The sequence below is a fragment of the Abramis brama genome (genome assembly GCF_963993115.1).
Source record: "Abramis brama genome assembly, chromosome: 2".
In the NCBI taxonomy this organism is placed as follows: Eukaryota; Metazoa; Chordata; class Actinopteri; order Cypriniformes; family Leuciscidae; genus Abramis; species Abramis brama.
In genome coordinates, this window is record NC_139964.1 from 27,705,392 (window position 1) to 27,727,669 (window position 22,278).

At 35.9% G+C, this 22,278-nt stretch overlaps 2 protein-coding genes across 3 annotated transcripts; one reads left to right on the forward strand and one right to left on the reverse strand.

Annotated features, from left to right (window-relative positions):
• Positions 1 to 3,552: 3,552 nt before the first annotated feature.
• aptx (aprataxin) lies at positions 3,553 to 8,052 on the forward strand. 2 transcript variants are annotated; one of them, XM_084106875.1, is made up of 9 exons: positions 3,553 to 3,661; positions 3,780 to 3,913; positions 4,670 to 4,716; positions 4,819 to 4,872; positions 4,976 to 5,270; positions 5,641 to 5,700; positions 6,292 to 6,518; positions 6,591 to 6,694; positions 7,796 to 8,052. In XM_084106875.1, the coding sequence occupies exons 4-9, from the start codon at positions 4,838 to 4,840 to the stop codon at positions 7,948 to 7,950; spliced, it is 876 nt and encodes a 291-aa protein (XP_083963001.1). In that variant the 5' UTR covers positions 3,553 to 3,661; positions 3,780 to 3,913; positions 4,670 to 4,716; positions 4,819 to 4,837; the 3' UTR covers positions 7,951 to 8,052. The 2 variants fall into 2 exon arrangements, with proteins under 2 accessions (XP_083963001.1, XP_083963000.1); XM_084106874.1 differs by having other exon boundaries at positions 3,561 to 3,661; positions 5,028 to 5,270.
• Positions 8,053 to 8,120: 68 nt separating this feature from the next.
• slc44a1a (solute carrier family 44 member 1a) lies at positions 8,121 to 20,233 on the reverse strand. Its single transcript, XM_084106873.1, has 16 exons — positions 19,666 to 20,233; positions 18,952 to 19,038; positions 17,969 to 18,111; positions 17,730 to 17,866; positions 17,543 to 17,636; positions 16,490 to 16,659; positions 15,330 to 15,419; positions 15,080 to 15,219; positions 14,811 to 14,997; positions 13,292 to 13,460; positions 13,046 to 13,202; positions 11,827 to 11,910; positions 11,605 to 11,742; positions 10,635 to 10,871; positions 10,427 to 10,504; positions 8,121 to 8,974 (listed from the first exon to the last, which is right to left on the reverse strand). Exons 1-16 carry the CDS (start codon positions 19,687 to 19,689, stop codon positions 8,954 to 8,956), a joined length of 1,956 nt encoding a protein of 651 aa, XP_083962999.1. The 5' UTR covers positions 19,690 to 20,233; the 3' UTR covers positions 8,121 to 8,953.
• Positions 20,234 to 22,278: the final 2,045 nt, after the last annotated feature.

Genomic DNA, 22,278 nt, shown 5'->3' on the forward strand with positions numbered 1-22,278 from the left:
TCATCGCTGGATCTCACAACTGGATAAAATTTTCATAAATCTTTAAATAAACCACAGATTTGAGCTTTAAACAACTACATTCTCGCCTGAAAAACTCTTAAAACTACATTTCATGATACAGAAACAGTAGTATTATATTTCAACTGTGTTAAAAAATGGCGCTTCTTATGTTGTCATTCTCCTTGGCGCAGCCTAAGCTGTCAATCAAGCTGTCAATCAAAGTTAACCACGCCCTTATTTGTCATACATTTTATATCTAAATACGATCTAAACTAACGAGTTAGAAAAAAATTCACCCCCCTCACAGTTGTCAGGCACTCGGAAGCTATCGAAAAATACAATAAAAGTCCATGGGACCAACCTGTAAAAACATGAATTTATGCTGTGAAAACGGACATTTTAACATGGGGTCTATGGACATTTGCTCCCTTTTGGGACCTCGCCCTAGCGGATTTTCGATGTTTTGCAGTTTTTCGCACTTCCGGGTAGGCTTAATTTTTCAGATTAGAATGTTGCCGCTTGGTTTATATATGATATCTATGATCAAATGCACCTAAGCGAGTGACGTCATTCATTATGGCACGCAGCATGTATCCATGGCAACGCTCAGCTCCGTAGTGACAGTTAACGGTCCTCCTCAGACGCGGCCTTGTGTTTTCCCTTTCGTCTGTCTAAAAGGTATTTTAAATTTTTAGATTAGTATACATTAGTTAGCGTAACCACTATACATCATTACATATTATGAAAATTTGACCTTTTAAAACGTTTGCTGAAGTTGTCCGCCGTGTACCACTGCTAACCGTTATGCTAACACTACGAAACTAACGTTAAATGTTGCTGAAATGAGACAACGTTATATTTCACATATTCATATATAGACATAAAATCATAACACTACTGAATGTGTTAATTTTGTTGTTTTAGATGCCAGGGGGAAGAATTGCCAACGGACTAACCCCACAGCTGACCGACGGAGACACACACACAGCTGCCAGCGCGTTTGAAGACACACACACACACGGAAAGAGCACAACACCTTTACAATTGTTCAAATAAATACTTCGTTCCTTACAACGTGTCTGTTTTCTTTGGTTAGCCAGAAGTAAAATAAAATAAAATGATAAAAGGATGTTAAAAGGACTTCTAATGAACGTTCTGTAAAGGTCCCCGAATGTTTTCCAAACGTCCCACGAAGGTCCCTCGGGACGTCGCACGACGGTCCTGCAAATGTCCTGTGAAAGTCGTATATGCTAACGTTTAAAGAACCCTACACGAAGACATCCAGAGGACGTTCAGGGACGTTCTAGGGACGTCTTTTTGTTAGCTGGGTACCACTCATCTCCACTACAAATAGGAAAAAGAGGCTACAATTTGCACGAGCTCACCAAAATTGGACAGTTGAAGACTGGAAAAATGTTGCCTGGTCTGATGAGTCTCGATTTCTGTTGAGACATTCAGATGGTAGAGTCAGAATTTGGCGTAAACAGAATGAGAACATGGATCCATCATGCCTTGTTACCACTGTGCAGGCTGGTGGTGGTGGTGTAATGGTGTGGGGGATGTTTTCTTGGCACACTTTAGGCCCCTTAGTGCCAATTGGGTATCGTTTAAATGCCACGGCCTACCTGAGCATTGTTTCTGACCATGTCCATCCCTTTATGACCACCATGTACCCATCCTCTGATGGCTACTTCCAGCAGGATAATGCACCATGTCACAAAGCTCGAATCATTTCAAATTGGTTTCTTGAACATGACAATGAGTTCACTGTACTAAAATGGCCCCCACAGTCACCAGATCTCAACCCAATAGAGCATCTTTGGGATGTGGTGGAACGGGAGCTTCGTGCCCTGGATGTGCATCCCACAAATCTCCATCAACTGCAAGATGCTATCCTATCAATATGGGCCAACATTTCTAAAGAATGCTTTCAGCACCTTGTTGAATCAATGCCACGTAGAATTAAGGCAGTTCTGAAGGCGAAAGGGGGTCAAACACAGTATTAGTATGGTGTTCCTAATAATCCTTTAGGTGAGTGTATATATATATATATATATATATATATATTATTATTCATGTTTAGCATGTGTAGTGGACACCAGGACTCACAAAAGACATGAAATGGCATAGGCAAAAACATTGCCAATTTCCATTCACCAATCAATTTTTAGGTTTCAGGATTTTTTAACCAAACTATATATAGAGAGGATTCTCAACAATGTTATGAAATATATAATGGAATGAATTTATATAACATTTTACTTTATGCAATATGTGAGTAAAAATATATACAATACAATACAATACTATTCCATATAATACTAATATGCAATACTAATGTGCATATTAATGTGTTCTTGGGCCAACATGTTATAAAAAAATAACATATCAGTGTCCACTTTTTTGTAATCAATGCCCTGTTTTGGAACAGAAAGTCATATTTTGATTAGAAACGCCTTAACATTTTGCTTAGATCTTGATTTAACCATTTGAAAATTATTCAGATTGAAATGATAATTACAAAATATTATCACATTTCCATAAATGTGCTAAATTTGACATTACATGACATCCATGTGACGTGTATGGTGTCAGAGAAAATCACTCAAATATAGTGTCCTCTACATAGGACAAAAGTCTATTCCTGGGTCCCATGATGAAAACACAAGTGTTCAATAATAAAAACCTACATGTATTATTCATAATAACCGGAAGCAGTTCTTCCAAGTAATTTAGTTCATTACCAAACAAAGTAACACCCCCCAGCTCCCTCTTCAAATAACAAACAGAAATTATCATTGTTAAACACAATACAATAATTTCAAAGAGAAAATAAATAAATACAAAAAAATGAAAACGTACAAATAATGATGACACTTTATATAATAAGGTTTCATACCTTAAAAATTAACTTGTTATCCCAATTTTTTTCTTTTGTCAAATCAACTTTTCTCAACATTTATGTGGTTCAGATAACATAATATTTTTAGTTTCTGTTGATTAAACCAATCTGCTTCATTTTATTAACTAAATTTTTAAAATTTCAATGGACTTTTTTTGTGTGTGTGTGTGTGTGTGTGTGTGCATAAACCAACCTTAACAATGTGTTATTCATTCAAAAGCAGATATTATATTCTTATACATTCTGTCCCAAAAAGTGCATTAAAATAATACAGTTGTAGAAAAAATGTTTCTGAGATACAAACCTGGTGCGTTAACTTAAGTAACAGCTGTATAATTAAAGCAATAACCTTATATATTTCATTAATCATTCGGTTTCAGTCATTTTGTTTTGACTTTGCCCACTGTAAATCAATGCAAATTTATAAACAAAAAAAGCAATGTTGCCTAAAATGTTATGGTGAAAACCTGTTAACTGTAAGATGCTTTTTTTCAATATAACTAAATGATATAACATTATTTGTTTTATTTTAGTTAAAGGATATTTGTCCACAAACTCACACAAATCTTTCTTCTTGGCCATGGTCATGTGAGGTCTCACAGCGCCTTTCACCGGTAGGTGTCAGTATGCGCGCGTCCGCGTGCGTCCGCGTGTCCATGAAGAAGAGTGTGTGCGTCATGCGCTGATGCAGGTCCCAGTGTTTTGTTTTCACTCATAACACTTTCTGCTGTAGATAGCCTATATTACACAAGCAACAGGGTAAGTGATGAATATATGTGGCGTTTAGACAAGCATTTTAGACAGAGAACGCTGTAAATTCACGAATCAGCCCATATTATAGTAACTTACGTGTTATAAATATCAAAAATGTTTTCAGGGAGATGCCAGTGTGCTTTCTAGTAAGTGATGATTCACATCATAAACCCATTCAGCTTCATCATCAACAAGCTGTGACTTTGGGTCGAGGGCCAGAAACTAAGATAAAAGACCAAAAGTGCTCAAGAGAACAAGGTTGGTAAAGTTAGTGCACCACATGAGCCCGTGGAAAGGATGAATAATGGCAAGCCGTTTGACTTTTAATCTTTCACAGGATGTGAATTTGTGAAATCAACAATTCAATTCTTTTTTAATTCTTGATATCAGGAATTAGATTTCTACTAGTAACAATAGCATTTTTTGATATCAGGAAAAATACACATTCTTGATATCAACATTGAAGTCATCACTCGCTGAAATAAGACATCTTAATAGCATTAATTAGATTAAATAAGTAAAAAATGTTCATTTTCTGATATCATGAATGTGATTGTTACTAGTAAGAAAGCCATTTTAAATATCAGAAATACATTTTCAGATATCAGAAATAACAAATGTAACATGTTGAACTTGAAATACATTTGCAGATCTCAAGAAGTAACATTTGAACTGGTGAAAATTAATTATTGATGTCAAAAATTATGTTTTTTTGCTAGTAAGAATTGTATTTTTAAGAAATCAGTTCTTGATATCAACAATTGAATTTGAATGGCAGCCAATGGTGACATTTAACTAGTGAAAATACAATTACAGATATCAAGAATAATAGATTTTACATCAAGAAGTTGTATTTCTGTGAGTGATGACGCCATTGTTGATATCAAGAATTAGCATTTTTTTAAACTGAAAATTGAATTGTTGCTGTCGATAATTCATATCTCGAGAACAAATAAAAGTCAAAACGGCTTGCCATAGACGCAGGGTTTCTTCATTTTATTTATTGTTTTGCAGTTGAATTGAGAGCTGATTGCAACAGAGGATTTGTCTCAGTTAAACAGGTATGCTGGAATATTATAATATTAAAGAAAATATTATAATATGTAATAAATTATAGTATAATATATATAAATATAATAATGCATGTTTGATCCACTTAACAGTTGGGTGTGAATCCTACAAATGTGGACAATGTGGTCGTGGGCAAAGGCAATCAGGTACAGTGTCATCAAAATCGCTTGTGTTATTTTGTCAGCATCCAGCAAACTCAGTATGTCCATAAATGCCCCGTTCTCTTGTAATTGAGGCTGTATTGCACAGGTTACTGGTCTTAACATCCTACAAACCACATGTCACCCACCTCTACAACCAGGTGACCATAAAGCCGGGCCAGAGACTTTACATGGTCAACCAGATGTATCCATATACAGTGAAGTTCACTGAGGAGACGTTCACAGCCAGATCCGCTGCGGAGGGGAGCAAAGCCTCCAAAAGAGCCCATCGGATGAGCTCTGAGGGCAACGGAGAGAAGATCAAGAGTCCTGCAAATACGACATCAACATCTGACGGTTCTCCTCCAGCCAAGAAGACACCGCCGCCTGGCCTTGATAAACCAGTGCGTTTCTTTGAAAAGTTGAAACTGATTTGTTTTAATGAGTAAATGTGATAAAAATGGTAGCCTAATAAAGCTGCCCGCGTTACAGTGATGTTGCAATATTTTGCAATAAAATTCAAATATATGATATTTTACACTTGTAAAAATATATTAAGGCAGTAGTTTTATATTGTACTGATACTTTTTCCTATTTTCAGACACTTCTAACTTTAAAACCAAGTTTCCGAGCTGGTTGGATAAACGTTTTTTTGTTTAGTTTATAGTTTTAAGTGTTTTTTTTTTTTTTTTTTTTTTTTTAATAGCGACCTCTTTTACTACATTTTGAGTTTTGACTTTAGACTAAAACACTGCAAACATTCTTGTTTTCCAGGAATCTGCTGGCCATTGGAGCCAAGGGCTTAAAGTGTCAATGCAGGACCCCAAGATGCAGGTATGAGTTGTTCATTTCTATTGAAATGTATATTGATGAATTAAGAGGACACACACACACACACACACACACACACACACACACACACACACACATATATATATATATATATATATATACACACACACTGCCGTTCTAATGTTTGGGATCCGTAAGACTTTTTAATGTTTTTGAAAGAAGTCTCCTTCTGCTCACCAAGGCTTCATTTATTTGATTGAAAAAAAGAAGAAGAAAATAACAGTAAAATTGTTAAATATTATTACCATTTAATATAAATGTTTTCTATCTGAATATATTGTAAAATGTATTTATTCCTGTGATCAAAGCTGAATTTTCAGCATCATTACTCCAGTCTTCAGGGTCACATGATCCTTCAGAAATCACTCTAATATGATGATTTGATGCTCAAAAAACAGTTGTGGACATTTTTTTTTCAGGATTCTTTGATGAATAGAAAGTTACATTTTTATTTATTTTAAATATAATCTTTTGTAACATTTTACCCCCCTCCCAAAAATCCTACCAACCCTGTAGTGTGTGTGTGTGTGTGTGTGTATAAAAGCATAAGAGCTACCATTTTATTGTCCTCAGGTGTACAAAGATGACAGGGTGGTGGTCATCAAGGACAAGTACCCAAAGGCGCGTTACCATTGGCTGGTTTTGCCGTGGGACTCGATCTCCAGTCTGAAGGCTCTGCAGCCGGAGCATGTGGACCTACTCAAGCACATGCAGCGTGTGGGAGATCAGATGGTGCAGCAGTGCCGGGACGCTCACAAACTGCACTTCCGCATGGGATATCACGCCATCCCCAGCATGAGGTACACACGTCTGCGCCCTGATTGGCTGCTGGTGTGGGGCTTGTCATGAACTAAATGTTTATTTCCTCTTAGTCACGTCCACTTGCACATAATCAGCCAAGACTTCGACTCGCCGTGTTTGAAGAACAAGAAGCACTGGAATTCCTTCACGACTGATTATTTTGTTGAGTCTCAAGGTGAGTGGAAGAAAAACTAAATCTGCATGAAAACAAATGATGCAATGTTTATGTGTGATTTATTGGTGCTTGTTTTTATAAACTTGATAAAAGTCCTTTAATGAAAATGTTGCACCATCACATGGATGAAAAGCATTAATAAATTATATTAAAGTCCCCCTGTGGTGAAAATCAAGCTTTTAATGTTGTTTATGTGTCTATGTGGTGTTTTTAATATGTGACCCTGGACCACAAAACCAGTCTTATGGGTCATTTTTTTAAAATTGAGATTTATACATCATCTGAAAGCTGAACACATAATCTTTCCATTGATGTATGTTTTTTTGGTATAGGACAATATATGGTCGAGATACAACTATTTGTAAATCTGGAATCTGAGGGTGCAGAAAAATCGAAATATTGAGAAAATCGCCTTTAAAGTTGTCCATTTCTATTGGTGATTGTGCTGCATCCACTCACAAAAATAAGTTTTTTATATATTTAAGGTAGGAAATTTACAAAATATCTTCATGGAACATGATCTTTACTTAATATCCTAATGATTTTTGGCATAAAAGAAAAATCGATAATTTTGACCCATACAATGTTTTGTTGGCTATTGCCACAAATATACCCGTGCGACTTAAGACTGGTTTTGTGATCCAGGGTCACATATGCTTTAAGACAAACCATGTGTAAATTCATAAGTCGACACCATTGCTGAGTATTTTCTCCTTAAAACTGCAGTGAACCAAAGACAGTCTCAAAAACACGGTTTGAAATCGCTGGTGTTTCTGACGTCACAAACTACCTTGTAACCAATCAGATCAACGTGTGATCGTCAACCAGTGGATCTCTGAGCTGGAGTGAGTGAGTGGAGGCGGGGCTCATTTGCATATTCATAGAACCGCGTATACTAAATGAGGCAAGGGTGTCGAGTTACATTCAAGCTACTGTATTTTAAGGCATGACGAATTTTTTTCCAAAGAAAAAAACTTTTAAATATGTAGTTTTGGTGATCAAAAATTAGTTTTAAGGGATAAAATGATTGAAAACAGGGGGACTTTAAAAACAAGCAATCTAGTGTAATCAAGTAAAGCGTTCATGCTCATCTTCCCGCAGACGTAGTTGCGATGCTGGAGCGTGACGGGAAAGTGACGGTGAAGGAAGGTGCCAGTGAACTACTGAAGCTGCCTCTGCGATGTCACGTGTGTCGTAAAGAGCAGCCGACGATACCCAAACTCAAAGAGCATCTCAGAACTCACCTGCCGTCTTAAAGACACTACAGCGCTCTCGTACGGGACAGACACAGTTTAAAGTTTGTCAAAATTACAAATCATTTTGTAAACAGCCCTTTAGTAAAATGGATTTGTTCTGGATATCTGGTGTTTTCGTTCAATCCTCACTTTCATTATGAACACTGATTGATGCAATAATGAATCAATAACACTCTCTTTGGTTTTTATTGAATGGAGTGTGTCTAAACATAGTAGTTAAAAGTAAATTGTCTTTCACACACACACACAACTTTCACATTAAAGCACTTGATTAAAGCTACAGTGTGTAATTTCTGCATCAAATGGAATTGCATACAAAATTCATTGATTTTTGTGATGAACAAGCTGTCCGGTCGAAACTGGCTAATGTTGCCAAGTAAGGCTCCTCAAACAAATAGACTGCATTTCCATTTGTGTTGCTGGTGGAGTAAAAATTACACACTTTAGCTTATTGGCACGAGGGAAATGACAATGAATGTTCTGCTGCTGATTTAGAAGTTGAGTCTCGTATAACATTTGCTTGTAACATAGTCCTGTGCAAAATAAAATAAACAGAGCAAATATAAGATGGAACTACTCTATTACGTAATATTAAAATAAGACACTCAAGGACCGACTCTGAACCTCAAATGATCCGAAACTACTTGATGAGAGGATCCTATTTTATTGCTTGCATAGAAAAACATCGACAGCTAGAAAGTCTTTCAAAGTCAAATAATATAAACAAGATAAAATACAAAAAGCACCTTTAATCCTAATAAAACTGAAATAAAAATGCAGAGGCAAACTTTTTTAATTAAAATTTAGGAGCAGAAATCTTCCAGCTTGTGTCGTTTCTTGTGCAAGTACCCAACTCGCTGTCCTAGAGTTTTCTAATGTAAAATGCCCTTTAAGTCGTGATGACAGATGTCTGTCACATTATAATCCCTGAAGAGAAGCTTTTGCGCATCTCAATAGCACTTTTTTTGGAGTGTCAGATGATGTAATACCGCGCTGGTCTTCATCACGCCTGTGTACCTCCAGTCTGAAACATAAGAAATGATGAGTAAATGAATAGAGCGCAACACAGCCTGTCCACTTATTCAGCGGCGTTTTGTTTCTGGAACTATTATTTCTATTCATTTTCCACCTGAGAGATTTAAAAACAATAAGCCATGAACCAAACAAACCAGGTACAAGGTGAATCACAACATTACAAACTTTGATATGTTATATCGGATAATACAGAAGGTACCAGATTGTGTACTTGACGGCTTTTAAAAATGTAAAGAACTGCAATCCCATGAAGCACTGCGAACAGCATAATGGTGAAATATAAAACTGTTGTTGATTATATCTATAGAAACACCATATTTTAAGTTTATTGCAAAATATGCAAATATACCGTATATAGACATATTTTAGTATTTTGACTGCATGGCGAGAACAACTCAATAACGTTTTTCCTGTGCTTTTAAAAAAAAAGTACAAATAATGCAAATGGCTGACTTCAACTGAAGCATATACTATTGTTTAACATCATCGGAGATCACGGTAGGACTGACTTTAACATGTATAAGTTCATTTATGGAGGAAATGAGTGGAGTTTTTACTTCAGGAACCCAACTGTTACACTCTAAACAAACGTATTTAACCTTGTGCTTGTATTGTTTATGCATTAAAACTCTGTAACTAATGCTGCGTTTCGCTGTCACAGAAAGCTGGAGTTTCCAACTTCCTTCTAGGAAAAAAAAACTATTTAAGGTCCTGTTTACAGCTGGTATTAAGATGCGTTTTGGTCTATCGGATCACAAGTAGACGAGGGAGACACATTCTCATTTACTCCTGGTGTTTTAGTCTCTTTTATCCACTTCTGTCCTGATTTCTTCGAGTGGAGGATCTATGGGCTGGTAAATGTATGGGCTTTTCCAGATCTTTCGATCTAATGGACAAAATAAGCTCACTCAATGTACATATGAACGCGACCGGAGCATCAGCTTTAGTTTCTGCTCTGACAGCCGTAAGATCACGCCGAACGAGTGTGTGTTAGAAATCAGGAATGGAGAGAGAACATTGAGCTTGATACATCTTTCATCTTCAAACCAAACTTGGGTCTTCAGACGACAAAGTTTAAATCCCATCTGGCTAATGCGCTTCCCATAATATTTAAGCATTAGATCAGTAGACGGAGAGAAGACGGTCTTTTGTGGCTGTTCGAACACGTTGGACCACAGGAGCGTTTACACTAGGAAAGCAATCCGGTCTAATGTGTTTTCAACGACCTCTGGGAGTGGTGGAAAGTGGACAAGCTCAAAACGTCTCATTTAGTGTCGTCCACTTGTGATCCGATCGACCGAAACGCATCTTAATACCAGGTGTAAACAGGGCCTAAGATGTGCTTACAAACTTGTGCAAAATCAAACTTAAATGGCATGGAAAAAGGTGTTTATGACAAGAAATCTGTGATCAATAGAAAATAAAACAATATTAAACTCACCATTGATTTCATTTCCCGACTGTCTCCTTCTGCTTTGCTGTACCGCTCTGTCGCTTTCTTGGCGTTCTCCACGAACTCCTACATGAACGATCGCAGAGAGACACCAAGAGCATGTTTAATCTGCTATACAGCAACACAAGGCTATTATAAATTACTTTGGGCTTAATTGACCTCGAGGTCAGAGAAAACGACTAAGAAAATCTCTCACCATAAGGCTCTTGTCCATGTAGTACTCGCTGCCCGGGCTGCCGTCGTTGTACTTGGTGTCGATGGCGAAGCAGAGGAAGAGTACGTCTACTACGATCTCAAAGATGGAGAGGAAACAGTGGGCCACCAGGAAGGCGAACACACACACGATGATGAGCGGCAGCACCCAGACGGTGTACTCGCGCTGGTAGTTCAACGCAAGGACACCCGCAAACGCCGTGCATGACACGATCAACACCTGCACACACAAGAAACACAGAGAGAGAGAAAATGAAAAACCCCAATCAAAACTATTTTATTGCTTAACAAAACAAATCAATACACAATTCACTTTAAGTTCATCCTTTTTATTAAGGATTCTTGTTGTTTGCTCTTTTTTTCCCCCCTTGTGTGAGTTTTATTATAAAGCATGGTGCATTGGAATGTTGTAATATGCAGATATGTGGAATAGGATTGTTTTTAATGTATGTTTTTTTTAGTTTGTGATGTGATGCCACTGCCCTAATATAATTGCCCCTTGTGGGATTAATAAAGTGGTTAACTTAACTTAATTTATAGCTCAGCAATCTTTAACACATAAATCACCCCACAATGCTTGTGACTGAATACTTCAGATCAAAAAGATTAAATATAATTTTTGTCAACTGAAATTAAGCTAAAATAAAATATTAATATTAGATAAAAAATCAATTTTATAAATGCTGCCTTGTCAAATAACTGCAATGAAAAGTTGAAGTACTAATATAAAAGTTGAAGTAATATATATATATATTTTTTTCTTTTCTTTTTTTTTTCAATATATATATATATATATATATATATATATATATATATATATATATTTTTTTTTTTTTTTCAGTTTTAACTTCAACTTAAAGTTTTTATTTCAGTTAGTTGATGCAGCAAAATGTGTGTGTGTGTAAATATATACACTGAATTCTCTGCAATATAATGGGAAGTTGAATAAATACCTTTCCCAAGAAGAGGACAAAGTCCCCGACACTGTTGATAGCTGCCACACGGAGGGCGTTTTCCACAAGGATGAAGAAAGCGTCTCGTGCAGATGTGCAGAAGTTGGTGCTGTTAATGGCCGTTGCCGTATATGCGTTCTGAAGAAAAAGACTCATGATTAATGCATCAAATTAACATGAATGAATTGAGCTTTCTGCACAATATGCACATGCATGACTCACCATGTTCAGGTAAGTGAGGCACTTCTCTAGACACCATAGACAGCAGATACACGCCTTCAGCATGCAGCGGGCACAGGCGTTTTCCTGCAGGAACAACATATTCTTCATTTTACCTTTCAAAAGTTTTGGATCAGTTTTTGGATTTTTATTTTTGAAGAGATTAATACTTTTACTCAGCAATGATGCATTATACTGATCAAAAATGACAGTTAAGACAATTTTGTTATTTATTAATGCTGTTCTTTTGAACTTTCTATTCATCAAAAAATCCTGAAAAAAATATTAAGCAGCACAACTGTTTTAAATATTGATCATCATATTAGAATGATTTCTGAAGGATCATGTGACACTGAAGACTGGAGTAATGATGCTGAAAATTCAGCTTTGATCACAGGAATAAATTACAGTTTAACATATATTCAAATAGAAAACTTTAAATTCCAATAATATTTCAGAATATTACAGTTTTAAAGGTGCAATATGTAACTTGTGTCCCTTTAGCGGTTAAAAAAACAAAACTGTATGTATTTTGCAGAAGAACATTGTTTTGGTTGTGCTTCGGCTCTGCGTGACTGTGCGGATGAATAATGGTTATCATACTGCTCATAAAACTTTCACTACTAGACTTAAGAGATATAACCAGTTTAGATGGAAAGATCTCAAGCTGACTAGCTGAAGACATTACTGTATCTATACCCATTAATAGACACTGTACTTCCCTTAAAATAAATCAAGCACAGCGCTACAACCACCATACTGAAATGAACTCTTTACAGTGAACTCTGTTAGAGAGCTACATATGGCAATATAATACCTTACTCACCAGTTGAGTAATAAAAACCATCATGTCTGTGTCGCTTTCACAACATTTCAAGCCGATGTTGATTCTTGTTTTATTACGAGATCTGTCGTGCTCTCTTATTGCACAGACTCTCTGTTCAGCTTTTTTTTAAACGGGTGATTCCCGGACGCTCGAGATTCAGCTGCTCCACTTTAACCTTTCTCGCTCATTGTAACAACTATCCTCTGCCACTCTCACACACATCAAAGTAGCCGGAGAAACTTTCTCTATTTACGGATATGACGAGACACGCACGGGCGAGTGACTTATGTACGCAATTTTGTTAATTTTGAACAAAAAAGTTACATAGTGCACTTTTAATATTATCTGTTTATGGTGAGACATGAACGTGGATCAGCTGACAGTGGCAGGACTCACTTTTCCTTTGAGCTGACTGTGGATGTAGGTGAGGATGAGGCGAGGAATCTCCACTAGAGTGATGATGAAGGCTCCTTTAACTACGGTGCCCAGATGATAGCGCATCAGACGCAGGACAGACGACACTATGGGCGTGAGGGGCATCTGAGACTTATCTCTACAACGACAGAAGGGAAAAAAAAAAATCACAATGATTTCCCTTTCACACATAAAGTGTATTTTTTCTAACTGACTTTGACCTCTGACCTGGTGAAGTAGTATGTGACCACAGCGCCAGCTACGGTCATCTGCTGGCAGGCGAGGATGAACTCGCTGATCCAGATGAGACCCACGGCGTGGTACCACACCATGTACTGCAGCGGCCCGTCCATACGAAACTCCACCAGACCCGTCTGGTTATTCTTCACTGGACTTCCTGTGGCGGGAAAAACATGCAACTGCAAGATACTGTTGGACAGAAGTCTGAAATGCTGTTCCTAGTCAAACTTTGATTTATAATAACACTAAAATCAGTGGATTAGGAGTAGGCAATATTGAATATTTATGACACGTTTATGAGGATTTTTCTTATGAAATAAAAATAATCACATTACAAATAAAGAAATCATCATATGAAGTGATCAAGTTTTCTAGTGGCCATGCATGAGAATGAGAGATCTTTTAATAGCATTTCAGATTTAAACTTCAGAAAAATTGGCATTAGTATGGAAGCCAGTTTCCACCATGAAATAAAATAGTTAATTGTGACTTTTTATCTCCGAATTCTGATTTTTTTCTCTCCAAATTGCATGATATAAAGTCACAATTTATATTTTAATTTTCAAGTTGCACAGTTCAGACTTTATAACACGCAATTGTGGGTTATAGTCAGAATTGCGAGATATAAACTCACAATTGAGAAAAAAAGTTTGTCTTTTTTCCATCAGAATTTGACTTTATAACTTTATATCTCACAATTCTGGGAAAAGAAGTCATTATTGTGAGATATAAACTTGCAATTGTGAGAAATAAAGTCAGAATTGTGAGATAAAAAGCCGCAATTTAAAAAAAAAAAAGGGAAAAAAGGGTATTTTTTTTATTAAGTGGCAGAAACAAGCTTCCTTACGAGTTCGATTCATTTCACTGAATCAGTTCAAACTGTCAGCTCTAACAAAGTGAATAAAACATTTTTTTTTTCATCAGCAAATATATTTTCATGCACTAAAGTAACAATACAAATAAATAGATTAAATCATATATATAAAAATATTTAAATAAAAAATAAAATATAGATAAAAGTTAAAAAATACATAAAATAAAAAAACATTTTATGTATAATCATTATATACACATACATAAAACGTAAATATAATAACAATTTTATTTAAAAAAAGATATAAAAACAATATATATATATATATGTTAGAGTTAGGTGTAAGCATTTTTCTTTTTTGAATTGTGCTGCAAACAGATACACCAAATCATTTTTATTTTTTTAATAAATTATATTTATTTATTTATTTATTTATTTATTTATTTATTTATTTATATATATATATATATATATATATATATATATATATATATATATAAATAAATTATTTTTTTATTTATTTTATTTTTCACGTTTTAGTTCTGTCTTTAAACATTTTGAATGTTCCTCACTGGAACAGAAACTTAACTATCGAGTCGAACATATCTGAAAATATACATACACTGAAGCTCCTGTGAGCGACTCCCGGAAAAGCCGCCCACCCCAGCCCTTGGTTTGTTTGTGTTGACGAACCTGCGGTTCCCAGGAAGAGGAGCACGGTGATCCAGTAAACCCAGAAGAGCATGAGCGTCAGGAAGGTCCAGAAAGGCTGCAGGGCCAGCAGGGGCAGATGGGTGAAGACTTTACCGGCCACATGAAACAGAGCGATGGTGAGCGCCACACGCTTCCTCATGAAGAACATCAGCAGGAGCAGAATCACCTGAGGCGTACAGTTATAACATGCACGGTAAATATTTGCATTTGCCAGTCCATACAGTAGCGATTCCAGACATGGTTCATACCGTGAACACAGTGGCAGCGATGGCGTAGACGAGCAGGGCTTTCTGGTTGTCTTTGGCCACCTCCAGTTCATTAGCCAGGAGAGTGTCGTTCAATGCTTTCCCTTGATCCACGTACAGCCACCACAGGATCCCAGTTCCACCTGCCACAAACACAGCGCCATCTCTCAGATCATGGGCTCTTTGTGACTTTCAGCTAGTGACAGTCAGTGCTGGACGTTTCATTTATTTCAATGTGAAACTAAGACCTCACCAATTGAGCCGACCACCACAACAGCTGTAAGAATCCAGACCAGAAGCATGGAGATGTAGCGGATCACAACCATCATAATCAGAGACAGAACTGCAGTGGAAAGCAAAGACATGTGCTTTAATTCTCACGCTTTCTCATTGCATTTTAACTCGTGCAAGTCAGAGATATTATAGTTAGCTTTAAACTAAAACGGTAAGACTTTACAATAAGGTCTTATTAGTTAACATTTGATAATGCATTAACTAACCATGAGTAACAGTATTTATTAATCTTTGTTAATTTTAGTACAACTGTTTATTGTTAGTTCATGTTAACTCCGGTCCATTAAATAATAAATACATTTGACTTTTAATAATCTATTAGTAAAGGTTAAAATTAACAGAAGCTAAGATTAATACATGCTTTAGAAGTATTTTTCATTGTTAGTTCATGTTAACTAATGAATTAACTAATGTTAACAAAAGTCATTGCAAAGTGTTATCACTAAAACCATAAAAAAAAAAAAAAACATGGCTTGAAATTAAATATAAAAGACTTATGCATTTTATTTCAGCTAGTTGGCAAGGAAACTTTTCTCCTTTTCATTTAGTTTAACTTTAATGTACTAAAATAACAAAAACTGAAATAAAAATGTGTAAAAACTACATAGACATTTAATAAAAAACAAAAACTAATAAAAACGGCAAAAACATACAACAGAATTACTCAAATTAAAATAAAAACTAATATAAAATATCAATAAAAATTATAATAGTATCTCAACCAGTGTTAGGGGAAAGTTACTTTTAAAAGCAATGCATTACAATATTGCGTTACTCCTTAAAAAAGTTACTTCCATGACATTACTTTTGTGTTACTTTTCCTCACCTGTGCTGGGCTTGCTTGTTTGTTTTTTAATAACAAACAAAAAAGTTTTAGTAAATTTTTCAAGTTACTAGTTACTTGAAAAAGTAATCTGATTACGTAACTCCCGTTACTTGTAACGCGTTACCCCCAACACTGATCGCAATGATACTAACATAACACTGACTGATGCAAACCAGGTTTTATATTTATGAAAATACGTTATTTGAAGTATTCAAACATAAAATTTGTATTCATGTTGTTTTCAGGAGTGGTTTGAGAGTCGGCTTTGTTACTGTCCCATGTAATGCGCTCACCGAGAGCTAGCAGACACAGGCCCATGATGATGTCTTTGGAGGTCATCACCCCAGCGATGACCCGGTGCACCACGCTGTTGTCGCTGACGAAAGTGATGAACGCCTCCGCAAACCTGGCGTAGCAGGAAATGTTGACGGGCATACAGCGGTGAAACACTGGTAAAGATGCACTGCACCAAGAAATGACAAACAATGAGGTTCCTTAAAATATCAACCTGATGCTTTCTGAACATACAAGCAGTAAAACATACAGAGAAGTTTTCTTTGCTGTGTTGACATAATAAGTATGGGTGTAAATATTGATGGGTCTATTATTGTTTTAAATTCCCAATAGTTTTTATTTTAGCCATGAATCATAATTTGCAACTTGCTATCTTTAGTCAGTGGCTTTTTAGTAAAATGTAGGAAAAAATGTATATTTAAAAAATCTGACACTACTGTTCAAACTTTTTTTTATAAATAAATTATTTTATTCAGCAATGATGCATTAAATTGATCAAAAGTTACAGTAAAGACATTTTTAATGTTACAAAAGATTTCTATTTCAAATAAATGCTGTTCTTTTGAAATTTATGTTCTGTTTATGTTCAAAGAATCAATATTGGTAATAATCAGAAATGTTTCTTGAGCATCAAATCATCATATTAGAGTGATTTCTGAAGGATCATGTGACACTGAAGACTGGAGTAATGATGCTGAAAATTCAGCTTTAATCACAGGAATAAATTATATATTTTATAAATATTTTATAAATTATATATTTTAACATATTCAAATAGAAAGTTCTTTTAAATTATAATAATGTTTCACAATATTACTGTTTTTTACTGTGTTTTTGATCAAATAAATGCAGCTTTGGTGAGCAGAAGAGACTTTACAAAAACATTACAAATCTTGCCGACACCAAACTTTTGAATGGTAGTGTATATCTACTAAAACATAATTTAGCCAATTTTTTTGGAGCAGACTAGCATAAAAATGAGCTCAAATCTAACACACATGGACTAAAAGGAACAAAACTTCTGGGTTTTATAAACTAGACTAAGTTTCTACCTTGGATGGACAGGAAGTTTTGGACATTTTGTAGCTCTATTAGGGTGAGATGAGTATGTGTCTGGTGTTAAGTCATAGGTGCATAAATCAGATCCTAGAGACAATCATATGGAAAAACAAAACATTAGTTGAAAAATTACATTTAGATTTCATGATATTCAACGACGTTCGACGGCATTGAGCTCACCATTAGCGCTTGAGAACTTCATGAGATCCTCGTAAGTCTTCAGCTCAGTCTTTGGACACTTTGAGACGCACAAAGCCACAGATTTAATCTTAATCTTTCGTATGTCGATGTTGCAGGGGTCCAGGAAAAACACATACCTGTGACAACACCATGGAAAGAAATGGTCATTCAGTGATTGTTTGCACATGGAATCAGGTGATCTGCTGTTTCAGCTTCACTCAATGCTTGGTTTCACACACTTTCTGGAGGTGTGGTCCAGGCCGCTGAGCTCGATGTCGGGGATTTTGGCATTCTTCTGACCGCAGGTGTTCCCGTAGCTGTCGTACCCTGATATGAGCCTTGAGGCGGCCCCTGAGGCTATAGCAAAGCCACAGATGCAAAGCTGCCAAAGAAACACAAGATGATGATGATGATGATGATGATGGGACGCAACCAGTAGCAAATGAAAATGAAATATTTTATTAGGGGTCAATAGTTGCCCCGCCGGAACTGATTTTCAGGTGTGGTCAAATGTGAACATGTATTTACTCATCCCACTTGCGCAAACACAGATTCAGTATTCCTCAAAATGAATAAAAACAGTGAAAAGCAAACTCAGAATATTATGCAAACCTGCATTATTAAATATCTTAAATTACACAGATATACTTTATGTATTTAATCTCACTTTATTAAACAATGTCTTAGAGCTGAAAGGTTTGTTTGAGCTGCGCCCTCTACTGTACAGATGTGAATTTGCTTTTTCTTCAGCCCGAGGCGTATTCATTTCACTTTTGGTGCGAAAGGGGCCTTTACATTTGCTAAAAATAGAACTTTTTTGATATAAAAAAACAAACAAGCCCAGCCCAGGTGAGAAAAAGTAATGCAAAAGTTTCCATAAAATGTATTGTAATAGATTACTTTCTGCAAAAGTATTGTAATGGATTACTTTCCATAAAAAGTAACTAAGTAGTGCCATTAGTTATTTTTTAGGGAGTAACGCACTTTTACAAGAGACTTTCCCCAACACTGCTATTATTTATATTATCAAAATAACATGAAACAACAACAACAACAATAATTTATACGTTTAATAATAATATTAATAATAATTTCATGCTCAACTATAGATTTTTTCATGTATTTGTAATTGTGTGCAGTATATATATTTTTTTTACATTATGTGAATTATGTTTATTTTTATTAATTTCACAAGACCTATTGATCATGTCTGTTCTCTTACCATGCCGATATTGAAGAGGATGAAGAGGAGCAGCCATGGGATATCTGTGCACTTCCTCTGCTCTAAGGGTTTCCAGTCGCGTGTCTTCTGTAAAGGGGAAGTTGGGGAGGGTTTAGGTCATATTTTAGAATTACTGTAGAGTTTACACAAGCAGATGGTTCCTTTGTCACACAAAATGACTAAGTAAACTACAAAACAGTATGCAATAAAAAAAATAATACGTTTTATTTAACAATAACAAAAATAAAAACTTCAGTTTTTATCCAAAAATATTCATCTTGGGGGGAGAAAAAATAAAGTTAAACTACAAAATACATTTTTCTCCAAGACGTAGATTTTTAGGCAAATATAGCATGGATAAAACAAGATGAAAGCATAGTAGTGTGAATGAATGGGACATGTTTGAACAGACTGTCTGGTTCTCGCAGTCAAACCCGGAAATGAGCTTTACACTGTTGACAAACAATTGCTCTGACCTTTGATTTATCATTATTGTGATGCGATGAAGGCGATTCGGTGCTAATTGTCTCTATAAAGTGCACAGACCTTCAATTTTAACCCTTCAATTGTGTAAACTCCATTTACAAGATATTTGCATAGAAGTGATCGTAACATATATGTTTACACTCCTAACTTCTTGCTATGCGTTTTGTCGTCAAACTCCCAAAAGTTCCCAGATGTGAATCTGCATGCATTTACACGATGATCTCTTACCTGTGTGCTACCGCAGCATCCCATAATTCCTGAGTCGATGAGAACCACAAACAGAACCACACGTGAAACCGTGTAAATCAGGGAGTCGCCAGCGCGAGAGCAGCGTGTCCTGCAGCGCTAGTTTCAGGAGAACGGGGTGTAAAAGTTGCACATTGGTAATAAATACATATAAATAAATGCCCTTGGAAACAGAACACGTCCAATAGAGCAATCACGCATGCGGCATGAATATAAAACACACTCAAGTCGCTGATAGTAAATGGATTAGGATGTGTGTTTTTCAGGATCCCTGACGTCCTGTAATTCTCCCTTGTGAATTCCGTGACAAGGAAGGTGAAGGCGGAGCTGTCCTGTCCTCTTCCTCCTTCTCCTTTTCTTCTGTCACACTGGAAAACATTGAACTAACTAAGATCAGATTTCACACTGGAGTCTGGCTGTCCTTGATCGAATCTAGATCAATATTAGGACAGGCACACTTGTTTTACGTTTGAAAATGCAAGTTATGTCACTGATCTAGCGATGTTTGATTCGCGAACGAATCGTTCTTTTGAGTAGATTCTTTTGAAATGATTCGTTTGATGATTCACAAAGAATCACTCGATAGCGAGACTGAACCAACCCGAGCGTTATGCATTACTGTAGGCTATGTAGTAATGCATTACTAGTAGGCTAATTAATAACTGTAATTTAATTACTTTTCCAATTGAAATAGTAAAGTAAGGGATTACTCTTATTTTTTCTAGTTAATCACTGATGTAATTGCACTGAGTAGACTACAGTTGTAGGCTATGTCTATCCTATTGTTAGAGGTTGACATGGGATTTAGAAAGTAATAGTAACGAGTAATCCAATACTTTTTAGAGACAGTTCTTAGTACAGTAATCTTACACCGTTGAAGATAATTAGTAGCTAGTAGTCTAATTAATTACTTTTTTAGAGTAACTTATCCAACATATATTTTTACCAAGTGATCGTTTCGATTTTTTTTTTTTTTTTTTACATATAATACAATATTTGACAGTATGTTGTTAACGGCATTGGGAGTAATTATATAGGCCTAATATGTGATTTTATATAATTTACTTATATAATTTACATTATGCAATGCATTGCAAATAATATTGGAAACAGTAACAACTTGACGTGATCTATAATAAGCTATCCGACAACATAGTAATAAGATACATTTTTAAAAATATGAAAAAATAAAATGGTGCGGAGAAAGAATACTTTTTTGAGTAATAGCCTACCTGGAAAGAATTTGAGTCAAGAGATTCATTAAAACGAACCGCCCAAAAGAATCGATTCACTACATTGAATCGAACCTCTAGCTCGTTTAACTGTGACTTTAGCACCATCAAGCGGAGAGAACAAAGTAGTGCGAAAGGTTTTTAGTGTCCGCGACCATTTTATGGTCTCATGTTGAAGTCCAGAAGGTGCTTTAGGCGCAGAGATTGCGTCACATCAGAAGACTGTGGTGATATTTGCAATAGCTGAAGCTGTAAATTGTTGTTTTTCCTTCACGGTGGGAGTTAGAATCCAAACAACTTCACAAGACAAACCAAACGTCAAACAGATACGCTAAAGTGGAGATGCCGGGGATTGAACCCGGGGCCTCATACATGCAAAGCATGCGCTCTACCACTGAGCTACATCCCCGTTAGGTCATGCAGTCTGAATTGGGCTACTACACACGCACGCGCACGCACGCGCACGCACACACACCAGCCTGTATCCCACGCTGATTTCAGTCTTTACCTGTCAATCACATAGTGTATTTGGCGTTACTAACATTTGATTGGCTGACGTGACTTTAAAGGGCGGGATTTTGGAAAGAGGGGATGTGGATGAATGAAATAAGTCTGACTGAAAAAAAGACTGAAATAAATATGATTTTTTTTCTTCGTCAATCAGTTAACCATCAATCAATCTATTTGTCTTTTATAAACTATTAATAACAATAATGTTTCTCAGCCCTGCTATTATTTTCCTCAGCTGTTAAAGTAGTATTACCCCCATCCTCTCCTCGGGTCATTTTGACCCGATATTCATTTTCTTTTCTTTTTTGAAAAATTCAGTGTTCATTGGAGTGGTCCAAGACCTTGGGACTTTTGTTGCACTTGAACATGGAATACAGACACACACACACACACACGCGCGCGCGCGCGCGCTCCATTAAAGTGATAACTCATGTAACAGGGGCAATGTTTTTTTTATATTTTTTTTAATAAATGGTGAAATTATAACAGGATTTTTAAAAACTGCAACAGGACTTTTTTATTCTGAATAAATAATCTTAAAGGTTTCTACTTTATTACAATATCTGACTCTTCAGTATAAAAAAAAAAAACCCGCTAAAAATACTAAAACTTTACAATGATTAAAATTATTTTATGTCTAAATACATACCTGAATGCGTACTGGGGGAAAACTGACTTTAGGACCGAGAGGAACTAGTCCACTTGCTCCATATATAGAGCTATAAGGCCATCTAGTGGCAAGAGTCATGAAATATCATGTTATATTATTTTTTTCCACAAGAGGTCGGCAGAGACGCTAAATGACTTTTTGAGTTTTTACATGTAATGGAGAGTTATTTTGTATTAAGAGAAA